The sequence below is a fragment of the Osmerus mordax genome, chromosome 9 (genome assembly GCF_038355195.1).
Source record: "Osmerus mordax isolate fOsmMor3 chromosome 9, fOsmMor3.pri, whole genome shotgun sequence".
Classification (NCBI taxonomy): domain Eukaryota; kingdom Metazoa; phylum Chordata; class Actinopteri; order Osmeriformes; family Osmeridae; genus Osmerus; species Osmerus mordax.
Genome location: NC_090058.1, coordinates 12,237,696 through 12,260,503, shown reverse-complemented (window position 1 = coordinate 12,260,503; position 22,808 = coordinate 12,237,696). Strand labels below are relative to the sequence as shown.

The window sequence follows — 22,808 nt, the reverse complement described above, 5'->3', positions numbered from 1 at the left end:
TGGTGTAGGATTTAGTCAGCATGTTTTATGGTCCCGAATTTTCGGGTTGTTTTGTGTTCATCCTGGTCACCTGCTTCTCTGTTGTCTTCCGTCCAGGTGACCTGTTCATTGCTGGGCTGGGCCCCAACATGTATGGCAGCCTGCCCAAGCTGGTGGCCTCCAGGGATGGCTTCCAGGGCTGCTTGGCATCGGTAGACCTTAACGGGCGCTTACCGGACCTCCTCAACGATGCACTGTTCCGCAGCGGGCAGATAGAGCGCGGATGCGAAGGTACACCCTCCCTCAAAACCATGTCCGACTCCGACTTGAGCTCAAACGATTATGACCCCAACTACAACCCTAACTACAACTCAAACTCCAATTACAATTACAACTCAAACTCGAGTTCAGGAAGTCCATTTTTCCTCCTCAACTCCAACAGTAGCTCCATCTCCCTACGCCCGTATGCCCCCCCCTCCATCCTACTAACCCTGCTGGTCACCTCACTCACCCAAACGACCCACTGATTGGGTTCAAACTAGACTGGGACCAACTAAAGTCCTCTACATCGGCCTCCCACCCCTTTCCAGTTCTTATCGGCCACATTGGTCGCGCATTGATCATGTCCACATGACCTTGGGGCTCAAAGCCGTCCAGTAACGTGTAGTGCAAAAATACTACAGCCAGGTGCCCCATTGTTTTCATGAAATCTCATCATTTATTTGCGCATTTTATTTGTGTTTTGTCCGTAGAAGCTTGTCAGTGGTTACTAGAACATGACAACATATTTTACAAGTTTGGACAGGTAGTGGTGGTGTTTTAGTATGTGCAGTAAAGACATCATGTTGTTGTCAGTTTTGTTTTTAATTTGAGTGTTATAGCTAATTGAATTGTTGATGCAGATAGATCTTTGTTTTGCAATCCCATCTTCAAAATGCAGATGTGAAAGTCATATATTTAATTCAGGATATATGTTGTGCACAATATTGATATAAGCAGTGACAGAACAATGCCAGAGCGTTTTTACTCTGAGAAAACAGTTGTCATTCACTGCTTGAATGTAAAATGAATTCAGCTTTTCTTTATAACAATGCAAAGAAAATGCATCTAGATAAGAAATCTCTTTACGAGCATGGAAGGAACCAGTCAGCAAATATTTAGCCGTGTGCACAAAACTATAATGCCAAAGGTTTCAGTTTGTTTTGTGTCGATTTCAAATATTCCATGATGATTAGGCTAAAGTGGCCTTTGGAAATGTTGTTTTTGCACTAGCATCAGATTTCACAATGAACAAGATGTCTTTGTTACTTAAACTTTTAACCCAAAGTCTCAATTACACATTCCTCATTTGTAGCAAATGAGTAACAATCAAGCTTACATCAACCGTACTTGTTTGCATGTACATGTAGACATTTATTTTCTCTACATTTCCATAGCATGTTGCTCTTGAGTGAAAGATTCATATTTTGTTCAGTTTAAATGTCTGTTGTGTATTTGCACCCTTCGTTTTTCTGTTGGCTTTTTTTGTGTATGCTGTTCAGACTAGAGATCCACAAAGTGAATCAATTTGGTGCTCAACACATTTTGATGACTATAAACACAGTATCTAATAAATAATTTTAAGTCAGAGCCCCATGGTTCTTTATTTTCACCTAATTATGATTGTTACTTGGGGAGACAGCTATCTCCTTCATAGAATGTACTGTATGTGCTGTGAAACAAATCAGTGGATTTATTTTATTTTTTTCAAAATAAAATCTCATAAATCATTGTCCGGTTGTCTGTTGTATCACATTTGTCATTTGTTTGTTTATAAGTGGACATGTGTGGTCATTGTGCTTCTGCAGTATCACAATTCTAACCCTCACCCATCCATCTTCAAATGAACTTACAGGTCACAGTCATGATTCATACTTTTACACATCTAAACACAAGGAATGCACCTACATGTATTTCTGTATTTGGGTGGAAATTATGAACTGATCGTTTTAGCACAAACCAAAGATTTAAGATCTATCACAAACAACGGTTAAAGGTTGAAAAATCCTGGTGGGAAGACATGCAGTAAATCTAGGCAAACGCTAGGTGGAGATAGTGCCACATTTTTCAGGTTGACGGCCACCCAATTGGAAAGCAGGGTTGCAATTTCAAGACCTCCTGATTGGAATTGAAAATGGTTGCTCGTCAGTAGCTGTGTGCGACATAAAGGCTTTTTTTCCTCTCATACTATCTCAAAAACAGCCATACTAACATTCACGTTCCCTGTCCTCATGAACACATTATAGATTCAAAGGAAGGTACCAACTTGATGGTAAAATGTTGTGATTCTGGTAATGATTTGATAGAATGAAATATCTCCAGTTGCAAAATGCTTCTCTATTTTATGTTCTGCTATGACAATGTATTTCATCTATATATTTTCATTGTGCTTTCAATGTACATTTATAGCCAGCACTCAGAAGAACTGTTAATATTAGCAGGCTCATTCAAAGTTCTCTCCATTCTCTACCAATTTGCTGCTGTTAAACAAGTTTTCTGAAGTAACAATAACAAGTTGTTTTCAGGGAACAATCACATTTCCAACTTCAGACATATATTATTTGTTCTGCTTTATCTTCACCTGACCCATCTCACTTTCTTTTTAATTTGGTTGGTCGCCTTTGATAAAGTGTCTTGGATCCCTGAACCTTGACCCCTTGACTCCCTCGTTAGAGAGGCAGAGGGCATATCGACGTTAGTAAAGCGCTTCGCTTTATTAACCAGACGCCATTGGTCACCTACTAACCATACTTACCGTTTTTCGCTTTTCTGTTTTTTGGCTAACAAAGTTGGTTTCACCAAAGCAGACCTGCAAGGTAGAAGGTTCAAATTCCATTCTGAGCTTGGGCGAAAGTTGCTATGTGTAATGTCATGTGTCGACTCTTCACTCTCTGCAAAAAAAATTTTTTATCCCTGGCACAAAGCGCAATTCTCACTTTAACAGGCTATCAAAAGCTTCTATGTGGCTGTGCACTTGGTATAAAATGATTCACTTCTCAGTAATCCATGCATGCTAACATAACAGTGATGAGAAAACCTCAATGAGACGCAAGCAAACAAATGTACATTATCGGGATGGACAACGTTTGCACGAATAGAACTACTGACGATAGACCCTATGTAATTATGACTGTATGTTTTGTTTTTATGTTTCAGTATGTGTGGTTGCTTTATGCTCATGTTGTTCACTGATATCAGTGTTGTGTCCTGCCTGGGCTTCTGTTCCAGGGCTAAAGGACTCAATCAGATCAGCCACAACCTTTCCTCCAATGGTTTTATTGAACAGTGTGGCAGCCTTCCGATTAGTTGGTGTAATTTAATTAATTAAAGGAACGGTTGCATACTTTTAACTTGAGATTCCTAAACTGTGTCTAGGATAGTTAAATTAGGAATTAAATAAATGTAGAAATGTTTTTGATAGTCTTTCAGATAGTCTTTCAGTGTTAATGTTGGTTTTCTTGTTCATTAGTAAGGTTATTGTAATGGTTGGTTACTAAATTGTACTGCAGGCTAAAATAGAATTAAAGATAAAACCAAATAATGTGCACAAATTTGTAATATGTTTTTCTTGTTACACATTGTTTAGACATGATTAGCAATAATGAAAGCCACAGTTCTATTGGTATTCATATTTTTTAAAGATGCTTTAGATTGTCCTTACTCTAAACTCATCGTCTTGGAAGCCACTAAATATAAAGTAGAATAATACAATTGACTTTAATAACTAAACAAAGAATCTCCAGTGAACAAAAATGAAGTGAATCATTTTATCTCATATAAGTCAAAGTTCCATTGCACTTTGCATTACACAGTAAATGCACTTTTAGCCTACTATGATTTTTTGTTGTAGTACCTCTTCTTTTCATAATGGTCTTGCTCAAGAAAACTGCAATTAAACACAGTTTATGTGCAGTTATCTTTCTTTCACATGGTTCTTTGCTTTAGTGGGAATGCTATCCCGATTCCCACTGAATTGGTTTTGCACTGCTCAGTAAAAGCTGCTTCCCCCTTTTTAAATGCGTGCAAAAACATGGGATGAGTCGGTGTAAGGTGGTGAGCCTCAAGATTTCGCCAGGGCTGCGTCCCAATACCTTGAAAAGGCATTCTTTCCCTAACTCCCTCCTGTTGATAACCCTAAGAGGAGGAAGCACTGCAATATCTCCATATTGTTTTGCTTCCCATAGCCCACATTGTGGGCCACAAGGAAAGAATGCAAGTTTAAACTGTTGAGACGCATTTCTGGTGCAGAACATTTATAACAAACGTGCATACTAGCTATGTGCTGGGATTTGCTATATAATGTTTTGTATTATAACCCCCCCCTCCCCCCCCCCCTGCCCCGCCCTCCCAAAACCCCATGAATATCTACTGTGGAAGTTCTCTACCCTGTGTCTTTGTATATTTGACTGGTGTTACTAATTAGGGGTTGGGAGAGCAATTTGGGTGACTAAAACTTTGCATTGTCATGGTGCGTGACACAGGCACATGAACAGGTATATTGTGACAAGAATGTATTGAAAATGTTTTTTTTTAAAATACACTTCATGTAAGTGCACACTACCCTCTGAAAATGTATGACAATCTTGCTAAAGTGCAAACATTTACACTGTTGAAAACCATCCAAATACTTCCCTCACATTTTACATACATATGTAGGTTTGAATATTATTTGCAGATTTAATCATAAATATATATATATATATATAGCACCACCAGGTGTAATGAAATCTCTGGGCCCATCTCAGCAGGATCAACTTAGTGTCCAATGAGGGCAAATCAAAGACATGTCTAATATCACTTTAAAGTGGATAGACCCTGGTCCTCCTTCCAATATGCCTGTTCAAGCACGAACCATGCAGTGACATGGTTTTTCTCCAGCCACTCCACTGAAAAGAATTCCCAGCCCGCACACACCCTGTGCCCTTCCTCCCCCAAACCCACCCCCTAACTCAGGTCCACTTCTGTCTGAATCTACCAGGTTTCTCATCACCAGCCATGTTGAAAAAATGTGTCCAGTTCTTTTGTCAATGTCTGTGCACACAGTCTTACTAAAACCTACTTGGGGAGGGGGGGGGGGGGGGGGAAAGGAATGCCTTGTGATTTGATTTGTTTCAGTTTGGTGTACCTCTCCAATCACCCGAAGGGAGCGATTTAACTGTTATTTGACTGACTGATAGATAGAACTCTTTTCTGTCACTAACCTACCTGCATGGCACACTGACGTGCACTGACACCTCTGCATGGCAAACCTGTTGGCAACACATGCACGTGCACCCCCCACCCGTGCCCGTAGCCTGGGTGTCACCAAGCTCTCGCTCTGCCACCTCAGGTCCTAGCACCACCTGCCAGGAGGACTCCTGTGCCAACATGGGCATCTGCATCCAGCAGTGGGAGAACTACACGTGCGACTGCTCCATGACGTCCTACACCGGCACCCAGTGCAACGACCGTGAGTACCGTTGAACTTAAGTGGCTGTTACTTGTGGCACCGGACACGCACATGCCAGAATACTGGCGAACTCGACAGCATACTGTACTGGGGCACGTTACACATGCTCACTCCTACAAATACACTGTGATTCATGAATTCCCTTTGCACACACTTGCATCCAAACACATGCAAACACATAACATAATAGTATGATTGTATAATGTTTGTCAACATATATCCCCCCCCACTACACACACACACACACATACCCCACCAACACTCTTGATTTGATCTGAGAATGGTCTCAGAAAAAGAAACACACACATCTGGTGATGTTCTGTGTTTTGGAACGAAGCTGAAGACATACCCAGGTAATGGTTTCTTTCCTTTACGTGACCCGTCGACCACTATCAGTGTTCTGTATATGAGTCCCATGCCGTCCAAGGTACAACATGGTGTTGTATGATGTACACTATCGCACGGCTCACACAAAAGGACCACACAAAGCAGTACAACAGTGAGATCAGCAGGTGCACTATAGAACCAGAGGGACTTACATCAGCTCTACCCAAATCAAGCAGGGAGATCTGTAAATTCCAATACTTCCTCACCCCAAAAAGTCAAGTTACTCCTTATCCAACTCTCTGCTTTTAATTCATATTTCATTGACTTTAGTAAATTGAAGGATTTATCTGTTAAATAAGTCTTGAGCACACTTGAGGAAGGGGGAAATTGCATTGTAGAATTGTGCAAAATACCGAGCTAGAGACAAACTGAATGCTTAGAGAGCGGCTCGACAAGGACGTTTGTGCTTGCCTCATACTACGTGTTGTATGGTACACAATGTAGGCCAGTAGCAGAATTATAAATACATTTTGTGAGACATTGTAAGAATGGACCCAGACAAAGAAAGGCACACTGTACACACACACCATTATTCAAGCTGACCTTCCCCGACGGACACACAAAATGTCTATCGCTTGTTGTCGCACACACACCACCCTTCCCTAATGGTACTGACAAAGAGACCGACTGTCATGATTTGCGTAAGCAGGGCAGCTGAATAAATAAACGGTGTTAGTGCAGATGTGAATTGACTTCATTGAATAATGCTACGAGAGTAATGTGTGTGTCATTTCTGCAAGTCTGCGGAAATATCTGTCTGCCCGCTCGTCCTTCGTTGAAGGATAGGGGAAATGACTCTGAGATAAGAGGCAGTGTTGGTGGCAGGACTTTGCTGGGACATAATCTCAGCGTTATTTGGACGCTGATCCCTGTGTGAAGGGGTCATTGACTGTATGCTCTGAAATGTCATTATGTGGAAGCTTTCAGCATTGGCAGGAGTGAAGGTGTTTGAGTGACCACCGTTGACCTCCAAATGCATTTGTGAAAGATTTGATGAAATGATGAAGAGAGGGTGAGGGATGGGATGATTAGTGAATGTTTTAGAATCTTTTGAGATGGGTGTGTGTGTGTGTGGTGTGTGTATGGTGTGTGTTTGTTTAGCCAGGCTGATTCAGTGATTCAAATGCATCTGACAGTGACTAATGGAGGCCTAGTGAGGCAATTAACTGTTCTTTCTTTTATAATTACGACTCAAAATGGCTGTGGTGATTTTCATAAGTGCCTTGATCTTGTTGCATCTATATTATTCTCCACTAGGTGGAAGTAAAGTACTGTCAGGTCTGATGCAGTGTTTCAGTTGAGAGTCAAATGTCAACAGTGTCTCTCTTTCTCTGTCTCTCTCTAATTTCTTTGGACACAAAATTATTTGTTTCAGCCCCAATAACATTGTATTTCAATCGGCTCACATACTGGTGTATGCCTTATTTATACAGATGAGGATAAGCTCAACAAACGATGGCATTTCAAGGACAGACTTCATCTCTTATTCAGTACCCCTCATGGAACGCAAAGCAAAACATAGACTATCAGTTTTCTGACAGCTAAAGACCCCCCCGCCCTCCTCCCCACACACGCACACACTACTACTACTACTACAACTACTACTACCAAGGCCAAAGAATCCAGGGCATTTTTTTATTGTTATTCATCATTTGTACATAATTTGATTAGAAGTGGGAAAAATACTTTTATATGAGAAAATATTACAAAACATTCTCGTGATTGACTTAGTGTCTTGTCCCCTAGAACACTTTTTAGATGACACACATTCTTTACACATGTAAACTTTGACTGAGCAAACCATTTCCCCCTAGGCTAAGTCAAAAATGGATATCAGAAGCTCACTGCTAGGGGAGTGAAAATTATAGTGAAAATGAGGTCTCCAGAGTTGAACATTCCATTTTTCAGACCTCCAGGTTTGGCTGTGGTGCTTAATCCGACTATTGTAACTGTGATAATCTGTGGGATGGCAGGATTTAGAGCTACCGACGGCTTATTGAACCCTGTTGGCAGCCTGAGAGGAAACGGTAGGATTGGTTCTCAACATTCCCACATACACGAGGATGTAAACACACACACAGGTGGGCTGCACAGTGGACATGTTTGCGTGTCAGTGTGGATGCACACATAGACACACATGACTTTAAGTTCCCCCATCCACACCAATTTTACATTTACATTTGAATAACTTAGCAGACACTTGTATCTTATGAGATGCACGTAGAAAGTGCAGCAGAAGGCCAATGATTCGAAGTGCAGTAGTTCTGCAGTATTTCAGTGGTCAAAGTCAAGGATCGTTTGTGTTTCGTGTCCACGTCGCAAAACAACCATATCTCAGCTACCAAGCACGGTGAACAAGAAATTATGTCACAGAGAAACAATTCCAACTCATTTACTTTAATACATAATATTACACCACACTGACTCAAAGGAAATCCTGAAACTCACACATGCATCGCTAGACACACAGACGCACACAAACACCATGATGATTACTCACGCATCATAATTTTCGTACTCACCTTCGCACACGTTCCCCGTCTTTGTTAGAATCACACAATAACAGACGACTTATTTCAAGGACTTCTCTCTCTCTCTCTCGGATGTTATTGTGAGTTGTGTAGCCACCACCTCTGGCCCTGATGGCATCTCATTACTCAGGGCTCATAATTGAATTAGCTCTTTGCCTTCATTTACCCCTACAAAGGTCACACACGCTTTGTTCCTAAACGAGATGCACCCACCTACCCAACTGCTGCCAAAACGCGTGTGCATGCGTACACACGTACTCAAGAACGCACACACACAAACACACAACCACACACAACAGATGAACTAAGTTAACATTAACGACAGATGCTATAAAATAGCTAAACGACGTTAACTTAGTTCATCTGTTTTGCTGTGATGAGACGTCACTGCACAAGCCTAGCCCTAACGGATGTTCTCGCTTGTTCTGTGTGTGTGTGTCGGTGGACCATCAGGTTCAATTCAATGCATCTTGTTGACGCACTGTGAGTGAAATACAGTAATATAGTCCTCTCTTTTTCTCCTTCTCTTCCTTCTCTCCTTCCTTCCCTCCCTCCCTCCCTCCCTCCCTCCCTCCCTCCCTCCCTCCCTCCCTCCCTCCCTCCCTCCCTCCCTCCCTCCCTCCCTCCCTCCCTCCCTCCCTCCCTCCCTCCCTCCCTCCCTCCCTCTCTCTCTCTCTCTCTCTCTCTCTTCTCTCGGTCCATGTCCAAGGACACACTGACTTGGTGGCTTTGAATGTTTCCCTAGCTTTCTCCGACGCACAAGGAGGATCACATGTTCACACTGTAAACATCTCTAAACTCTCTATCAGTACGAGTGCCATGGTGAAGCACGATGGAATTCGAGTCTGCAGTGTGTACTCTATCCCACCACAACCTCGATGCTATGAGACTTTTGATTGGTGGTACTGTTTGTTGGGAATCTCCTCCTCCTCCCACTCTCTTTCTTTCTTTCTTTCTGTATATATCAACTGAATATATCTGTATATATATTATATCTAACAAGCACACAACCACACCTACCTGACCTATTTCATCCCCAACCCCCCCTGCCCTGATCACGTTTTCACTATGTACTTCGACTATCTTCTACTGCACAAAGCCAGCTGGATGAGCCGTATGAATAAATGAGATGTTAGAGACTTCATTGCCTGTTAAATGACGGCACTGTAAACATTACAGCAGAGAGCTGACATGCATGAAAGGCAATGGAGATTTCGGAGGGATTGTGGTACAGTAATACAGGGATACATTTGTGTTTCTCTAACTGTCCGCATTGGCATGGCATGGCATACAAAAGTGTTGCTTTTCATCTCTGCTAACTCGTTTTGCGGCATGACCATCCAAACCATCTTTCCCACCCTCTCTCAGGGCGTTAGATTGAATTGAGCCACAATATCACATCATGAGCACGCCACTTTCAGAATGGGGGCCTGAATGCCACTGACAGACAAACAAGATGGCTGTAATTTTCCCTCAGATCACCGGTGAACTCTTTCCTGCTAACTCACTCTGCTACCCCCCTCCCCATAGACACATAGCCTCAGACACACAACACGCACACAAACACACAAATTGACTCCTTTTTTCAAGATATATCTATATATTAAACATGTAGATTGAGAGGGTGTGAATGTTCTTATTTTCTCCAATAGCTCCTCTTTCCCTTCTGCAATGCAAGGGGGTGTTTCAGCCTGGGAAAATCAATTGCGAAGGTTAATGTGAAATAATACTCCCTGCTAGTTCAGCTTTTCCGCCTCGGGGGTTGTGGTTCCTCCTCTGCTTGTTGCTTTTACACTTGGTCTAAATAACGGTGTAAGCAGATAAATGGACAATTGAAAAGAAAAAGGACCCAAAGGGTTTATTTTGCTCTCTCTACTCAATCATCCTTTCTATTTTTGTCCTTCTGTCTCTGTCTGTCTGTCTGTCTGTCTCGCTCAGGCTCATCTTGCTCGCTCTGTCTTGCCCCTGTAATCTGTATGTTGTCATTGTTTTCCCTCTTTCTCGCATACTTTAACTTTTTACTCTTAGTAATTAGTGCAGCTGTACCGTTATCTCTGTTGTTTTTGCTGAACAGAGCCAGAAAGCATGCAACCGGATATAGTTGGTCCTTTTCTGGGATACTATATTACCATGTGATACAGGACATGCTAAATATTTTTCGGACGTACTAAAAAGTACGGCGGTTTCTCTTCATTTCTCGCTACACATGAGGCTCCTTCCAAACTGCTTTGCAATTCATCAAACCCTTCGGTGCTGAAGGAAATATTCCTCCAGGACTACACGTTTAAATGATCTTTCTTCAAAACTATTCAGCACCACACATACATCATGCATGATCCATCAACAGCAATGTACTACACCGTTATATATCTGGATACTCTAGGTGTTGCGAAACTACTCTGGTGCAGATAATACAACGATGTAAAGCTCCGACTTAGATGTCGGATCCCAAAGTTCCTAGGTCGTCTGAATAATAAATACGAAACTGAAAATGTGACAACCACCAGACATATGAATGTGAAAATGAAAAACACCACTCCGCAACGTAACCAACCCTAAAGAAAGTGAGGGAAATGAGGGCAAGCCATTTTTGTGAGTACGGCCCCTGCCTCTGTATGAATCTGGCGCTCGGGCTGAAGGATAGCGGACAAGGGAGACGGATCGTCCGCTTGAGTTCATATCCATCACGCAGGCCATCGCACGCTCATGACGGCGTCTGACAGAAGACGGAGAGGTGCCGCGGCGAAGGGAATGACCTCCCCCAGACAGCTGCGGAGGGAAGCAGGAAATGGATTCAAATACGATCTGGAAATATGAGCGGTCCGTCGTGTCGGTGATGAGTGTTGTGGACCCCTCCCATCCGAGATTGAATTGAAATCGTTTATTATTATATTTGGGTTTATAAATTGAAAGAGAGAGAGCCAGAGACAGGGAGAGAGAGACACAGAGAGAGAGAGACAGAGACATAGACAGAGAGGGGGAGAGAGAGAGGAACATCGCACAATATAGAGAAAGAGTGACGCTGACGATCAAAAATTGAAGCCTTAAAAAATATATAGCCCAATCGATTCACGGAAGGTTTAATGTCTTTCATTTCATTCAATCGACCGGCGTAATATGTTATGTATACAGTGTGTGTTGTGTGTTTGCGGTGTGTGTGTGTGTGTGTGTGTGTGTGTGTGTCTGTATGAATGTGAGAGAAAGAGTGAGTGCAAGGGATTCAAACAGCACTCATTCTCCCTCTCATGATCGAGGAGCTCCTTGTGCACACAGACATAGATTATCACCTTGACAGGGGGAGGATGGAGACACAGAGATGTTGCCCTTTACTCTAACCAGTGAATCAATAGAACCACACCACAGTGTCCGCTGAACCTCTTCAGTAATGTGGCTAAAAAGACACTCATAGCCTTCCCGACGGCTTGTCTGTACCTTCTACCCATCTGGGATAGCTTATTAGAAAAACAATCATATTGAACATGAGTTTAGCAATACTCCTCCTCACCTTAACCGTCAAAAACTATTGGTACTCTAGCCAACCTGAAAGACTGTTCAGGTTGACTCAGAGCTGATTGTTAACACTGTTCTTTCTTTTGCATCGATCAAGTCAAAAACTGTCACCAACATTAAAATAGCCATTCTCCTAAAATTGAGATTTCCAACACGTAGGACATGCCCCTGCTGAATTGGGCTATATCAAGAAAATATAGAGAGTGCTAAAAAAGCCATTTGTTTGTGGAAGCCAAGGTGACCTTGGTGTGCTGGAAATGTTCCCTTCTGAGTGTGGCTTCCGAGTGCAAGAGCTGCCATCCATCAACATGTGTTTCCGTGGAGAGGAAAGGAAAGGAAGAGAAATTATGGGATGTGCAGGTCCATAAACATGGCATATCGATATCTCTGTCCCCTCCCTGCAGTAAACGGTGCAGATTTGAGATCATTTCTAATCATCGCCCTGCGTGCGCGTGTGCGCTTGTGTGGAATTGTTTGTGCGGAAGTGTATGCAGGTGGGTGTGAGTGCAGGCCTTTGCAGCTATGGCCACACACATTCACACACAAACACACAGATTTCAGCAGTGGATTCTTTTTCTTCCTCAGTTCGAAAGGCAGCTTTGGCCATTGTGTGTGTGTGTGTGTGTGTGCATGTGGACACGTGGAGGGGGGGGGCACCATCATTTTTGGAGGGGGTTTCGGTTCAGTTATTTGCGTAAATGGGAATGGGGGCCCTCATCGATGGCATGGGGTGGCATGAAATTAATTTGAGCGAGTTTTCTGAAAAGCGAATGGCAACGTCAACGCCAGGGGCTGATGAATTCTGAATGACATTCACAGAATTACTCATTCATTATAATTACAGATCTCACAGTCTCATATTGGATCCTCCCCAATACTTTGGCTGCGACAATAAATTCACAGATCTAAGCAGCATAGAATTAAATAGGTATCCCATTAACCTATGCTGTAGGTAAAAGCCATTCTGCATCACACACGGTAAGTGTGCACGGTTGGAGTAGTTTGTTTATCCTCTAAAAGAGAAGTTGGTCCACTTAGGGGATTCACCTGAAACGTATGTCTACTGGAAGACATTGACTATCCATGCTAACAGCAAACTGCCAGACTTTTTCTCTTTTTTATTAATTATTAATTATCACTTATCCACTGAATAGCCACTGTCCACATCAAGTGTTAAGCGTAATTAACAGTTGATATTTCGCCATTTTCATTTGATTGTTCTTTGTAAACAAACATGTACTGGATAGACACGAGTGTATCCCCTCATTGAGGAGACATCTAGGGAATTGGGTAGAAACTGTGCATGTGTGTATTTGCGTCTGTGTTTGTGTCTCTGTTTTTGTGTCCGTTTCTGTCTTGTCAGTTTCGAAGTCTGTCCGTCTCCATGTGTTTTCTCCTCCGCCTTTGACCCTGCTATTGTGCCAGGTGGAACGAGGGGAGGAATCGCTCCCGGAACGCAACCCGGGAGCATTCAGGTAGCTTTTAATTAGCGGAGAGGGATCATCCATTGAGGCACAGCCAGATGGGAGAAATAGCCACTGTTGGTTTCTCATTCCAGTCTATTCTTAACTTCTCTCTCTTCCTCCTCTCTCCGTACATCTCTTCCCTCTCTTTTCACTCTCTCGTTCTAGTCCTGTTGGCATGCTCTAGTCTGTCCAACAGTGCAGACAGACACAACGAAACCAGACACTGGCACATCACACAGCCCAGATCTAATGAAGATCGATCGAGGGTTTAGGAGGGAAACGTTATGACGACATATGAACAGCCGACTGGGGATGGAGGGCTTGAAACAAGTCTGGTGTTCATGTGAATCTCCCGCCTGCCACCTTTTTCAATCATTTCGTTTTCTTTTCCGAGGAGGCGAAAGAAGTCATGGATAGACAAACATGTTATCCATCCTAAAGAGTGAAGTGCATGTCCGGAGCTTCCTCATCACATGGAAGCACCATGGATGCGGGTAGAGACGACCTTTCCAGCAACACCACAGCTACCCAGAGTTTTCTCGTGCGAGTGTGATGCACATATCAAATCAAATCAAATGTATTTGTATAGCCCTTTTTACACGCAAGCATGTCACAGAGGGCTTCACATATGCCCATAGAACTGCCCCTCAACCAACCTAAACCCTCAAGGAAGACAAGGAAAAACTCCCCAAAAACTCTCAACAGGAGAAAAATGGAAGAAACCTTGGGAGGAGCAATTCAGAGACATATGAAGTAAGCGAAGACACAGAGCGAGGAAATCCAATTCATTTCAGGCTGTCCATGTGTATTTGTGTGTGTGTGTGTGTGGGCGTGTGCACGCGTGTGAAGCACGTGAACGAATGCAAAACCAGTTCAGCTTGGTATTCTTGGAAATAATTGGCACTCCACATGTCATGCATGGGAGCGGTGAGGTGATGTACTCTATGCTGACATCATGCTTTCTCAGTCTCCGCAGGCCGTATTGACGTATGAATCTGGGGAGGAAGAAGGTGGGCCGATGATGCATCTCTGCACAGACTTATATCGAGTTTTGTGGTCTCCTTAAGTCACTTTTAAAGGAAATTAACTTCCCTGTCACCGTGTGATGCTGTGGGAGGCCTGGTTGTAGGTCTATGTCATTTTATTAGCTTTCCTGGGCACATACTCTCCCTCACACAAACGCGCGCGCACTCACACGCGTACACACACACACACACAAACCTGCGTCACCAAGTGGTGTAATTGAAAACTGTTGTATTCCTGGCAGTGCTGTGGGTGATACATGTTTATCCCAACGTTCTCAAGAAACGGTGTCTGTGGAAACCCTAACAATGAAGAGGATGGATTTTTGTGATTTGTGATTGCAACTTTGGAGAAAAATGGTCTGTTTCTCCGATGACACATATATTCCTTCCTTCCAAGGTTAGGAATATCGTCTTGCTATTGTCAGCTGTCAGCAAGCGACGTGCTTTATATCTGCATGTCTGTCTTTGAAAGCGTTATGAGGCCATTGACGTTGAATGGCCTAATGTTCCGTGTCCTTGAATCCCTGATCACAATGTTGCAGTTATTGTTTTGGTGGAGAGATTGCTTCAGGTCTTCACAAGACCAAATATCAGTTAACAGAATGATCAGAATGAACAGCATGGTATGATTAGGCCTACGCTATACAATGTGAATGCACACACTATATCTCAGATAGGTTCACATTTATTTACCATTTTTATAAGTACAGGTAAGCCTACATTAAAATGATTTGGGCCTACTTCTCTATATAACGCCATATTGAATATAGGTTAAGTGTCGTCAGCGTAGTAAATTGTAATGTGGGCAATAAATAGAAGAATGACAGCATGCTTAACAAGTCCCATTTATTTTAAGTCTAACGTTAACTGTAAAGTGAAAGTTGTCAGTAGGTAGCATAGAGGCAATTTCAAGGTGCTTTACAATATTAAAACCAACTAAAACCACTGAGTATTGTAATACAGTAAGTTACAATACTGTAACTCATTGTGATAGATTAGCATGCTAGCTAACAAAACACTAAAGCAAGTTTTAACATTTTATTTCATGCATTATATATATTATGTGTCATAATTCTTTCTTTCTGAAAGTATTTTTGGCGAGACAACTATGATGAAGTTGTTTTAATGAGAACTTTACCTAGACCTAACAGGTCGAGGACATGCAGAGAAAGTCAGTTATTGCTGTCTATATCATTGCCTTCAACTTCAGGCCCAGTTTATGTTCCACAGCTGACATATTTACGCCAGGCAGTTAAACGGTCACACCGGTCAGTGCCTGGGTCCTGATAATGAGTATGCCGTCATTAGTGTAGCTCCACCGAGCACGCTCAGTGAAAGGCCAACTGCTCAGCTTAATGAAGATGGTGTCGAAGCCCCTTTGAGCGTCCCCCCCTGGGTGCGTCCCCCCCCTTGGTGTGTCTCCCCCCTTGGTGTGTCTCCCCCCTTGGTGTGTCTCCCCCCTTGGTGTGTCTCCCCCCCTTATCTAAACTCCTCATTCTGTAGCACACGCACACACAAAAAACAAGAACATTCAAAACCAAGAACCTAAACACAAACAATATTTCAGTGTTGTACCACTGACGACAGTTGGAACCACTCAGAAACATTAATCTGCAATTCAGTGTTACTTACTAATAACTAGCGTGATGAGGGGGTGGTAAATACTGTATATCCCAAAAAATGTCAGTTCAGCTTTATTGGACTGCCAAGGTATTTTGGAAGTTGTGTAGGTCCTTTTTGTGTGAAGAGAGAAGGTGATTGAGTCGACAAAGCTAAGATAAAAGCAGTTGTCGTTCCAGTATTATGTTTGATTGAATAATTCAATGAGCAAAGTGGGATCGTATATTATTAATTGATTCCAGGTGGCTGTTGTGTTGGCTAATGCCCAACCAAGTCAGATGGACAGGGCTAACAATAAAACGTTTTTGGGGGGTCAATTCTAAGGGGTAGGGTTCTATTATCATTGCATATTGAGTCTGCAGTTGGTGGTAAATTAAGAGGCCCAGACACTCTTTTCATGGTGGTGTGAGAAATAAAGGGTTCAATGCGAAGTGGAGCCTGTTGCCCAGTTCTTGTGAAATCCTTTTTCTGAGTATTGTTGTGTTTAAAAACAAAAAGCAGTGCCCATTTGCACTGTTGGTGAACGCTGGTGCCGTGCCTGTGGGCTGTGGGTCTAACGCTGGTGCCGTGCCTGTGGGCTGTGGGTCTAATGCTGGTGCCGTGCCTGTGGGCTGTGGGTCTAATTCTATTGCCGTGCGGCCCGTGCCTGTGGGTCTAATGCTAGGCGGCAAACGACAGTGCAGTGCCCAAATGTCAATGTCATACAATGCAGTTCTTGAGATAATTGCGAATAGTGTGAATCAAATTTCTTTGTTTGCGTCAACCAAAACAAGTTAATTTCAGGACCGATTACAAAATATTTGAGCCTGTGCTCTTTCCAACATCCACATATTCCAGTACACAAATTCAAATGAATAATAGACAAAGGGATCTGGTCTTTGTCCAATCACTCACCTTTGGCCTTGCTGATATGACTGGAGATCACAGGGACTGGCACAGCTCAGCCCCCAGTAGCATCAATCATTAAGATGATAGGTAGCCTACAGCTTATTTTTGTGGCACCTACAATGAAAATAATGGAGAAAATAACGACTCAGTCATGTACAATTGAAGGACGTCAATTGTTACACACCCTTTCTCCATTGATCCTCTTTCGGCTCTAACGAAAACAAACACACATGAAAAAAGATTGCGTTTCCCCACAGACACTCGGTAACCTGCCCGTGTCTTGTAATTTGGATTTTTCGTCTCGAAATGAAAAGACAGGAGATGGCTGAAAAACCTCCAGGGGGAACCTTTTGAAGAGCTTTCCTACTCTGTCCTTTCACACCCCCTACCCCCCATGACGTGTCCTTGGGGAAGGCACTTCACCCTACTTGCCTTGGGGGAATGTCCCTGTACTTACTGTAAGTCGCTCTGGATAAGAGCGTCTGCTAAATGACTAAATGTTATGTAAATATAATGGTAGCACAAAAGATGAGGTTGGAATTAAGAAGGTTTATGACAATAACAACAACAGAAGGCTGAAACTGCCAAAATTGGGTTCAAAACAGAGACCAACAAACGTGTTGGGGGGGTACAAGCGATGGAGCAGGGAGAGAGGCGCGGGGGAAATGGACGAGTGAGAGGGGAAAATGGAAAGAGAAAGGAAGGGAGGTAGACTGGATACTGATTGGACATTTAAGATGGTGCTGTGCTGAAGATTAAGAGTCAGGTAAGTTGAAGCTCCTCCCCTTGGCTCCACTCACAGAAAAGAGGGAGAGAGTTCACACTCACTTTTCTAATCCCTCCCTTTTTGTCTCTGCAATTATAATTTGCCCTCGGTTTGCTAAAGGTTGTCAGCACCAATGTGTTTGCACAACAACTTGAATTCAGCGTACTGTCTCAGATTTTATCTTGTTATTTATTCTTAACTGCCGTCTTGGCTTCTGCTTGCGTTTCTCGTCTCGAGGTATCAGCCGGTGTTGTATTTGAGCACATTCTGAATGCTGATGGATGAGAGGAAAGGGGGGTGGAAGAGGAATCCTCAGGCACACACACATGCACATTCTTTCTGTACATCTTTAAAGAAACACAAAGATACAGAGCCTCCCCATCTCCACAGTATCACCAGAACACATAATACTATTATAAAGACCAAATACAAATACCACACATGCACACAGCTAATACATACAAACACACACACACACACACACACACACACACACACACACACACACACACCCTTTTGTCCTCCAAACTCTCAGTGGCCATTAAATAAAGCCAAGCTACCCTTGGTCAGGTGGACCAGTAAATCCTATAGTCTCTAAACCATGTGTGTTCTCACTTGGCATAAACACACACCCACACACACACACACACATTCACACGCAGGTTCAAGGGAGAGAGAGACAGACACAACAAACATACTTACTGTAGACACACACAGGTTCAAGCGAGAGAAACACACCCACACACACTCACGGGCAGTGTGGTTCTGCATCACAGCTTCGACTAATGCTTTCATTGTTTGTTTTTCAGCTCCTCGTGCGATCGAAAAAGCTTGTCATCCTCCTGCTCCACAGAGACTTTGATGTGATACAGGCTGTCCTGTGGATGGCCTGAGTATGTCCTGCGGTCCCTAACTAGCCTCCCTGTTTTTGTTCTTTTTAACTGTGCTGGCTGGGAGCTGTTTAATAAGGAAGAGGGATGGCTAGACGGAGAGATTTGTACCGTGTGGGAGGTGTGTTAAACTCTGGGGGAATTGAGGTATTTTGGGCTCGCTGAATGATGGTTTGAAAATGACGAAAATAATACGTTCAGAGGGTTTCTGTTCGTGATGGTCAGAGTGAGGGTTTCTTTGACCAGTTGTATGAGACCTCTTACAATTGATTATGCATGAGAGGGTTTGTCTTCTAAGACAACCTTTGGAGAACTATTGGAATGGGGGCAACCTTATATTTCAGTGTTCTTGGGACTTTTGTTGTTTATGGTAATCTAACATATTTTAGGTCAGAAAGTTTGAGGGCTGAAGGAAAGACTAAAGACATAGTCTTGAAAGGAACACTTGTCTACGAAACACTTTTTTTTCAAAGAGCAAATATTCCCACCACCTCAGGTCAGCTCATTTATAGTAAATGATGAGTTGTATCAGTGAATAGACTTAGTAAAAACTGTCATGTATTCCTCAAGAAACACTAAAGCATGTAAGTGAAGGTGTTTTGTAAGAGACAGTACTGGACCTTTTGCAATGACTAGAAAGTTGAAAACTAATTTCAACGATTTCCAGTTACTTTATCCATTTGGTTTTTCACTTTTCAGATCTTAAATGTCAAGTTGCTTCGTCCATATCATGTATTTGTATGAATTTTGCACCTGTAATGTTTGTAGAATTAGGCAAATAAATGCACAAACAAGTACACCTACACGTAGGTGGCACTTTATCCCTCTCTCACTCCCACACACGCACACACACACACACACACACACACACTCACACACCAACACACACTCACAGGACAAAAGGAAACAAGCTTTCCCCTCGAGGCTATGGAGCGAAGTGTTCTTTTATAATTGATGTTACATGTTCTTGGATCACTGCTGCCTGAGGAGGCTGCTGTGAAGGCTGTGTTCCAACACGTCTTTTCCTCTGCAACTCATTACATAGTCCCATCAATGCAAAGTGCTTTGTAATGGACAGAGTTAGGAAAATGATGGTTTAGAAAATGATGACACATGTAACTAGGCTCCTTGGCTTTTGAATGCTTTTTTTTTATTTATTTTTTTGCGGTGACTGGAAAAAGAGAAATTGAGTTTGGAGCAAAATACAGAGTGGGGGCAGTGGGGGGTCTTAGATGCAATCACGGCACAATCTTCAGTAGCGGCTGGAGAGTCTGGATGAGAGTGATGCGTGTCATATCTGCAGCACTTGACGAAAGAATAGTCCACCTACTCTCACTGCCGTTGGCCAGTAGGAGACCATAAAACACCCACAAGCGCTTACACCACCAGCCTTCAATAATTCATTGAGTAGACTCCAGCCACACATATACACAGACACACACACACACAAATGAGGATTTGTTAAGTGTACACTCCTGTTAAACACGCATACAAAAGTATGTGTGCACTTTTGCCTATGGTATACCATTGACCATAGGGCATGTGACACATATGCATGCATGCACACACACACACACACACACACACACACACACACACACACACACACACACACAGACACACAGACACAAGGGTAAATAATCAGACCTTCATGCCCACAAACAAAGTTGTGGGCATGAAGGTCTGAAGTTGATGTCTATGCCTCAGGTTATTTTTATCAGACCGTTGCGCTTTTCACTACTCACACACACACACACACCCCAACTCCGGCCCGCGTGTTTCTTTTTGCGTATGTGTTTGTGTGTGTCTTCTATTTGACCTTCTATGTGATTATCCCAGCCTGCAGATTGTCTGAGAGAGCAGTTTGGCTCCAGAATGTTCATGAACTTTTCCACAGCAGTGTCTCAGTGGGCCACTGTATATCCAAGCTGTCTGCCTTTTTAGAATCACAGGGTTTTACGAGAGGTTAAATCTACCTTTATCTCCCTACTGGTCGATTACCCCGCTCAGACACACACACACGTTACATGCCACACAAACATACAAAGGCACACACACACACACACAGCTGTGCTTCCCACCTTGGCTGAAATGAAAACATAAACTTTTATCTCTGTACCACTTGTATTTCATGATCTCTCACTCCTCGTTTGCCCTCTCTCTCCTTTTCTCGCCCCGTCTCTTGCTCACTGTTTTCTTGACTCTCTTTTTGCCTTCTCCCTCGGATGCTCGCTTTCTCTCTCTCTCTCTCTCTCTCTCTCTCTCTCTCTCTCTCTCTCTCTCTCTCTCTCTCTCTCTCTCTCTCTCTCGCTCTCTCTTCCCCTCTGTCTCACCATCCTTCTGTGTTATAAGTATTTCTGTCAGATACAGATGGTATGTTCACACTTTTCATTCTGTGTTCGAATCAGCATCCACCCCTATCGGCTTGTCTCTCACCTGACTCCACATGCTCAGACTTCAATATATCAACATTTATAATTCTGTGTGTTGGTCTGTCTCTGCCTGTCAGTCTTGCTATTTCTCGTCTGCTCTGTCTTGCACACAAACACAAAACACTCCTAATCCCTTTCCCTTCTGAAAATAAGCCCTCTCCTATGTTTGTTTGCGCTGTCCAAATTGCCTGCGATATAGTCCACCATGAATGACTTGGTGTTCTGTACATAGTCTCAAGATTTGTGTCAGATTGAAGGTTTTCACACCAGTATGATGATCATTTATTGTCATCCCATTTCCGTCTCAGCAAGATTAGACTCGTTTCCAGTTGAAGTGTGTTCTTCACCCAGCTTCTTCTGTGTGTGTGTGTGTGTGTGTGTGTGTGTGTGTGTGTGTGTGCGAGAGCTAAAAGGAGAGCTGGAAAAAAGAGATGGAGAAAGAAACTGAGAGAATGATGATGGACAAGGTGGCTTTGGCATTGCTGACACTTATTGGGAGGCAGTGCCTATTGTCTGCTCGCGTTCTTCTCCATTTTTTGACGTTTCTTATCTTCTGGGCTTACTGTATGTCCACCCTATATCTCTGGCTGCTGCTGTACTGTTTATCTGCATCATTATTTTATCGAAATGTCTTGGGAGCATGTACGCACACATGTACACGCACACAATACAGACACAGAAGTATATACCATGGCTGACGTGGAAGCAAAAGCAGGTGACACTTGATCTGTTTGTCAGTGCCATATAAGCTAGTTGTCTACACTGCAGACCACAGCTCTGCGTGCCTTCGCCTCGGTTGAGAAAAGACTCTGTTTAGGTGCTGGTGCAGTTGAAGGTGAAATCCCCTCAGCACAACACCCCACCACCACCCCCCACCCCATCCAGGACAGGAGATAAAGAGAACTTGGTGTAATTGAGTAGACAAATGATTCTGTCGTTAGGAGTCTGGCCGCGTATAAATTACAGGTAATTAATGGCCCTGTTGGAATGCATATTTAGAATGGGGAAGCGAGAGAGAGAGAGAGAGAGAGAGAGAGAGAGAGAGAGAGGAGATAGAGAGTAGAAACGGCTCTCCAGAGTGAGAGTTGGGGGTAGAGAAAGGGAGAGTGCGAAGATAAGAAACTGGGGGCGGCGGGGAGGGGGGGTGGGGGGGTGGCGATGATGGGGAGAGATAGGTTAAAAGGAGAAAGGAGAGAGATGGGATGGAAGCAAAAAGGAGAGGGTAAGGAGATAATGGAGAGATGAAATAAGAGAAGGGGAAGAGAAGAAGGTGGGGGTCTGAGAGAGGGATGAGGGTAGAGGAGAAAACAATATGGGAGTTAGAGAACGATAGAACTAAATGGAAGTGTCGTGTGGCAACCACTGAGAGACACATGGGAGGTGACGCACAGAGTTTAAAGAAAAGGACAGACAAAAAGGTTGCGGTAAGCATAAGGCGTGCGTTCACGTATTCAAAAGATGAACTGAAAATCCCAAATAAATCTAGGTTTTTAATCCTCGGAGAGACTCTTTTTTTGTTCATCTTCCCTCTCATGGGGACTGGAGGCTCATACCTGCCCGATGGAGCACAAATCAGAACACGTTTTTCTCAAAGACTGTGAGACTTTTTTTTTTTGCCAGACACCGGCTCTCGCCCTTTTGGACATTCACATCCCACTCCCTTAACGTCCTGCTTGCTCCCTATTTGAGGGCCTGTGGGTTCGTGAGCTGACGGGCTACAGCCCACAGCTGTTGGGCAAGTAGACGAGCACCTGGGAGGGAGAAGACCCAAAGAAGAGAGAGAGAGACCTCGCAGATCAGAAAAGACACCGACATTACAGCGTGCG

The 22,808-nt window shown here is 43.3% G+C and overlaps 1 protein-coding gene across 1 annotated transcript in view; it reads left to right on the top strand.

Moving 5' to 3' along the window:
- The window catches only part of LOC136949126 (neurexin-3a-like), a 168,129-nt gene that overhangs the window by 35,244 nt on the left and 110,077 nt on the right, over positions 1-22,808 (top strand). Inside the window, exons 9-10 of the mRNA XM_067243334.1 lie at positions 97-270; positions 5,348-5,467. Coding sequence (XP_067099435.1) covers positions 97-270; positions 5,348-5,467 — 294 coding nt within the window. The remainder of the gene's footprint in view (positions 1-96; positions 271-5,347; positions 5,468-22,808) is intronic.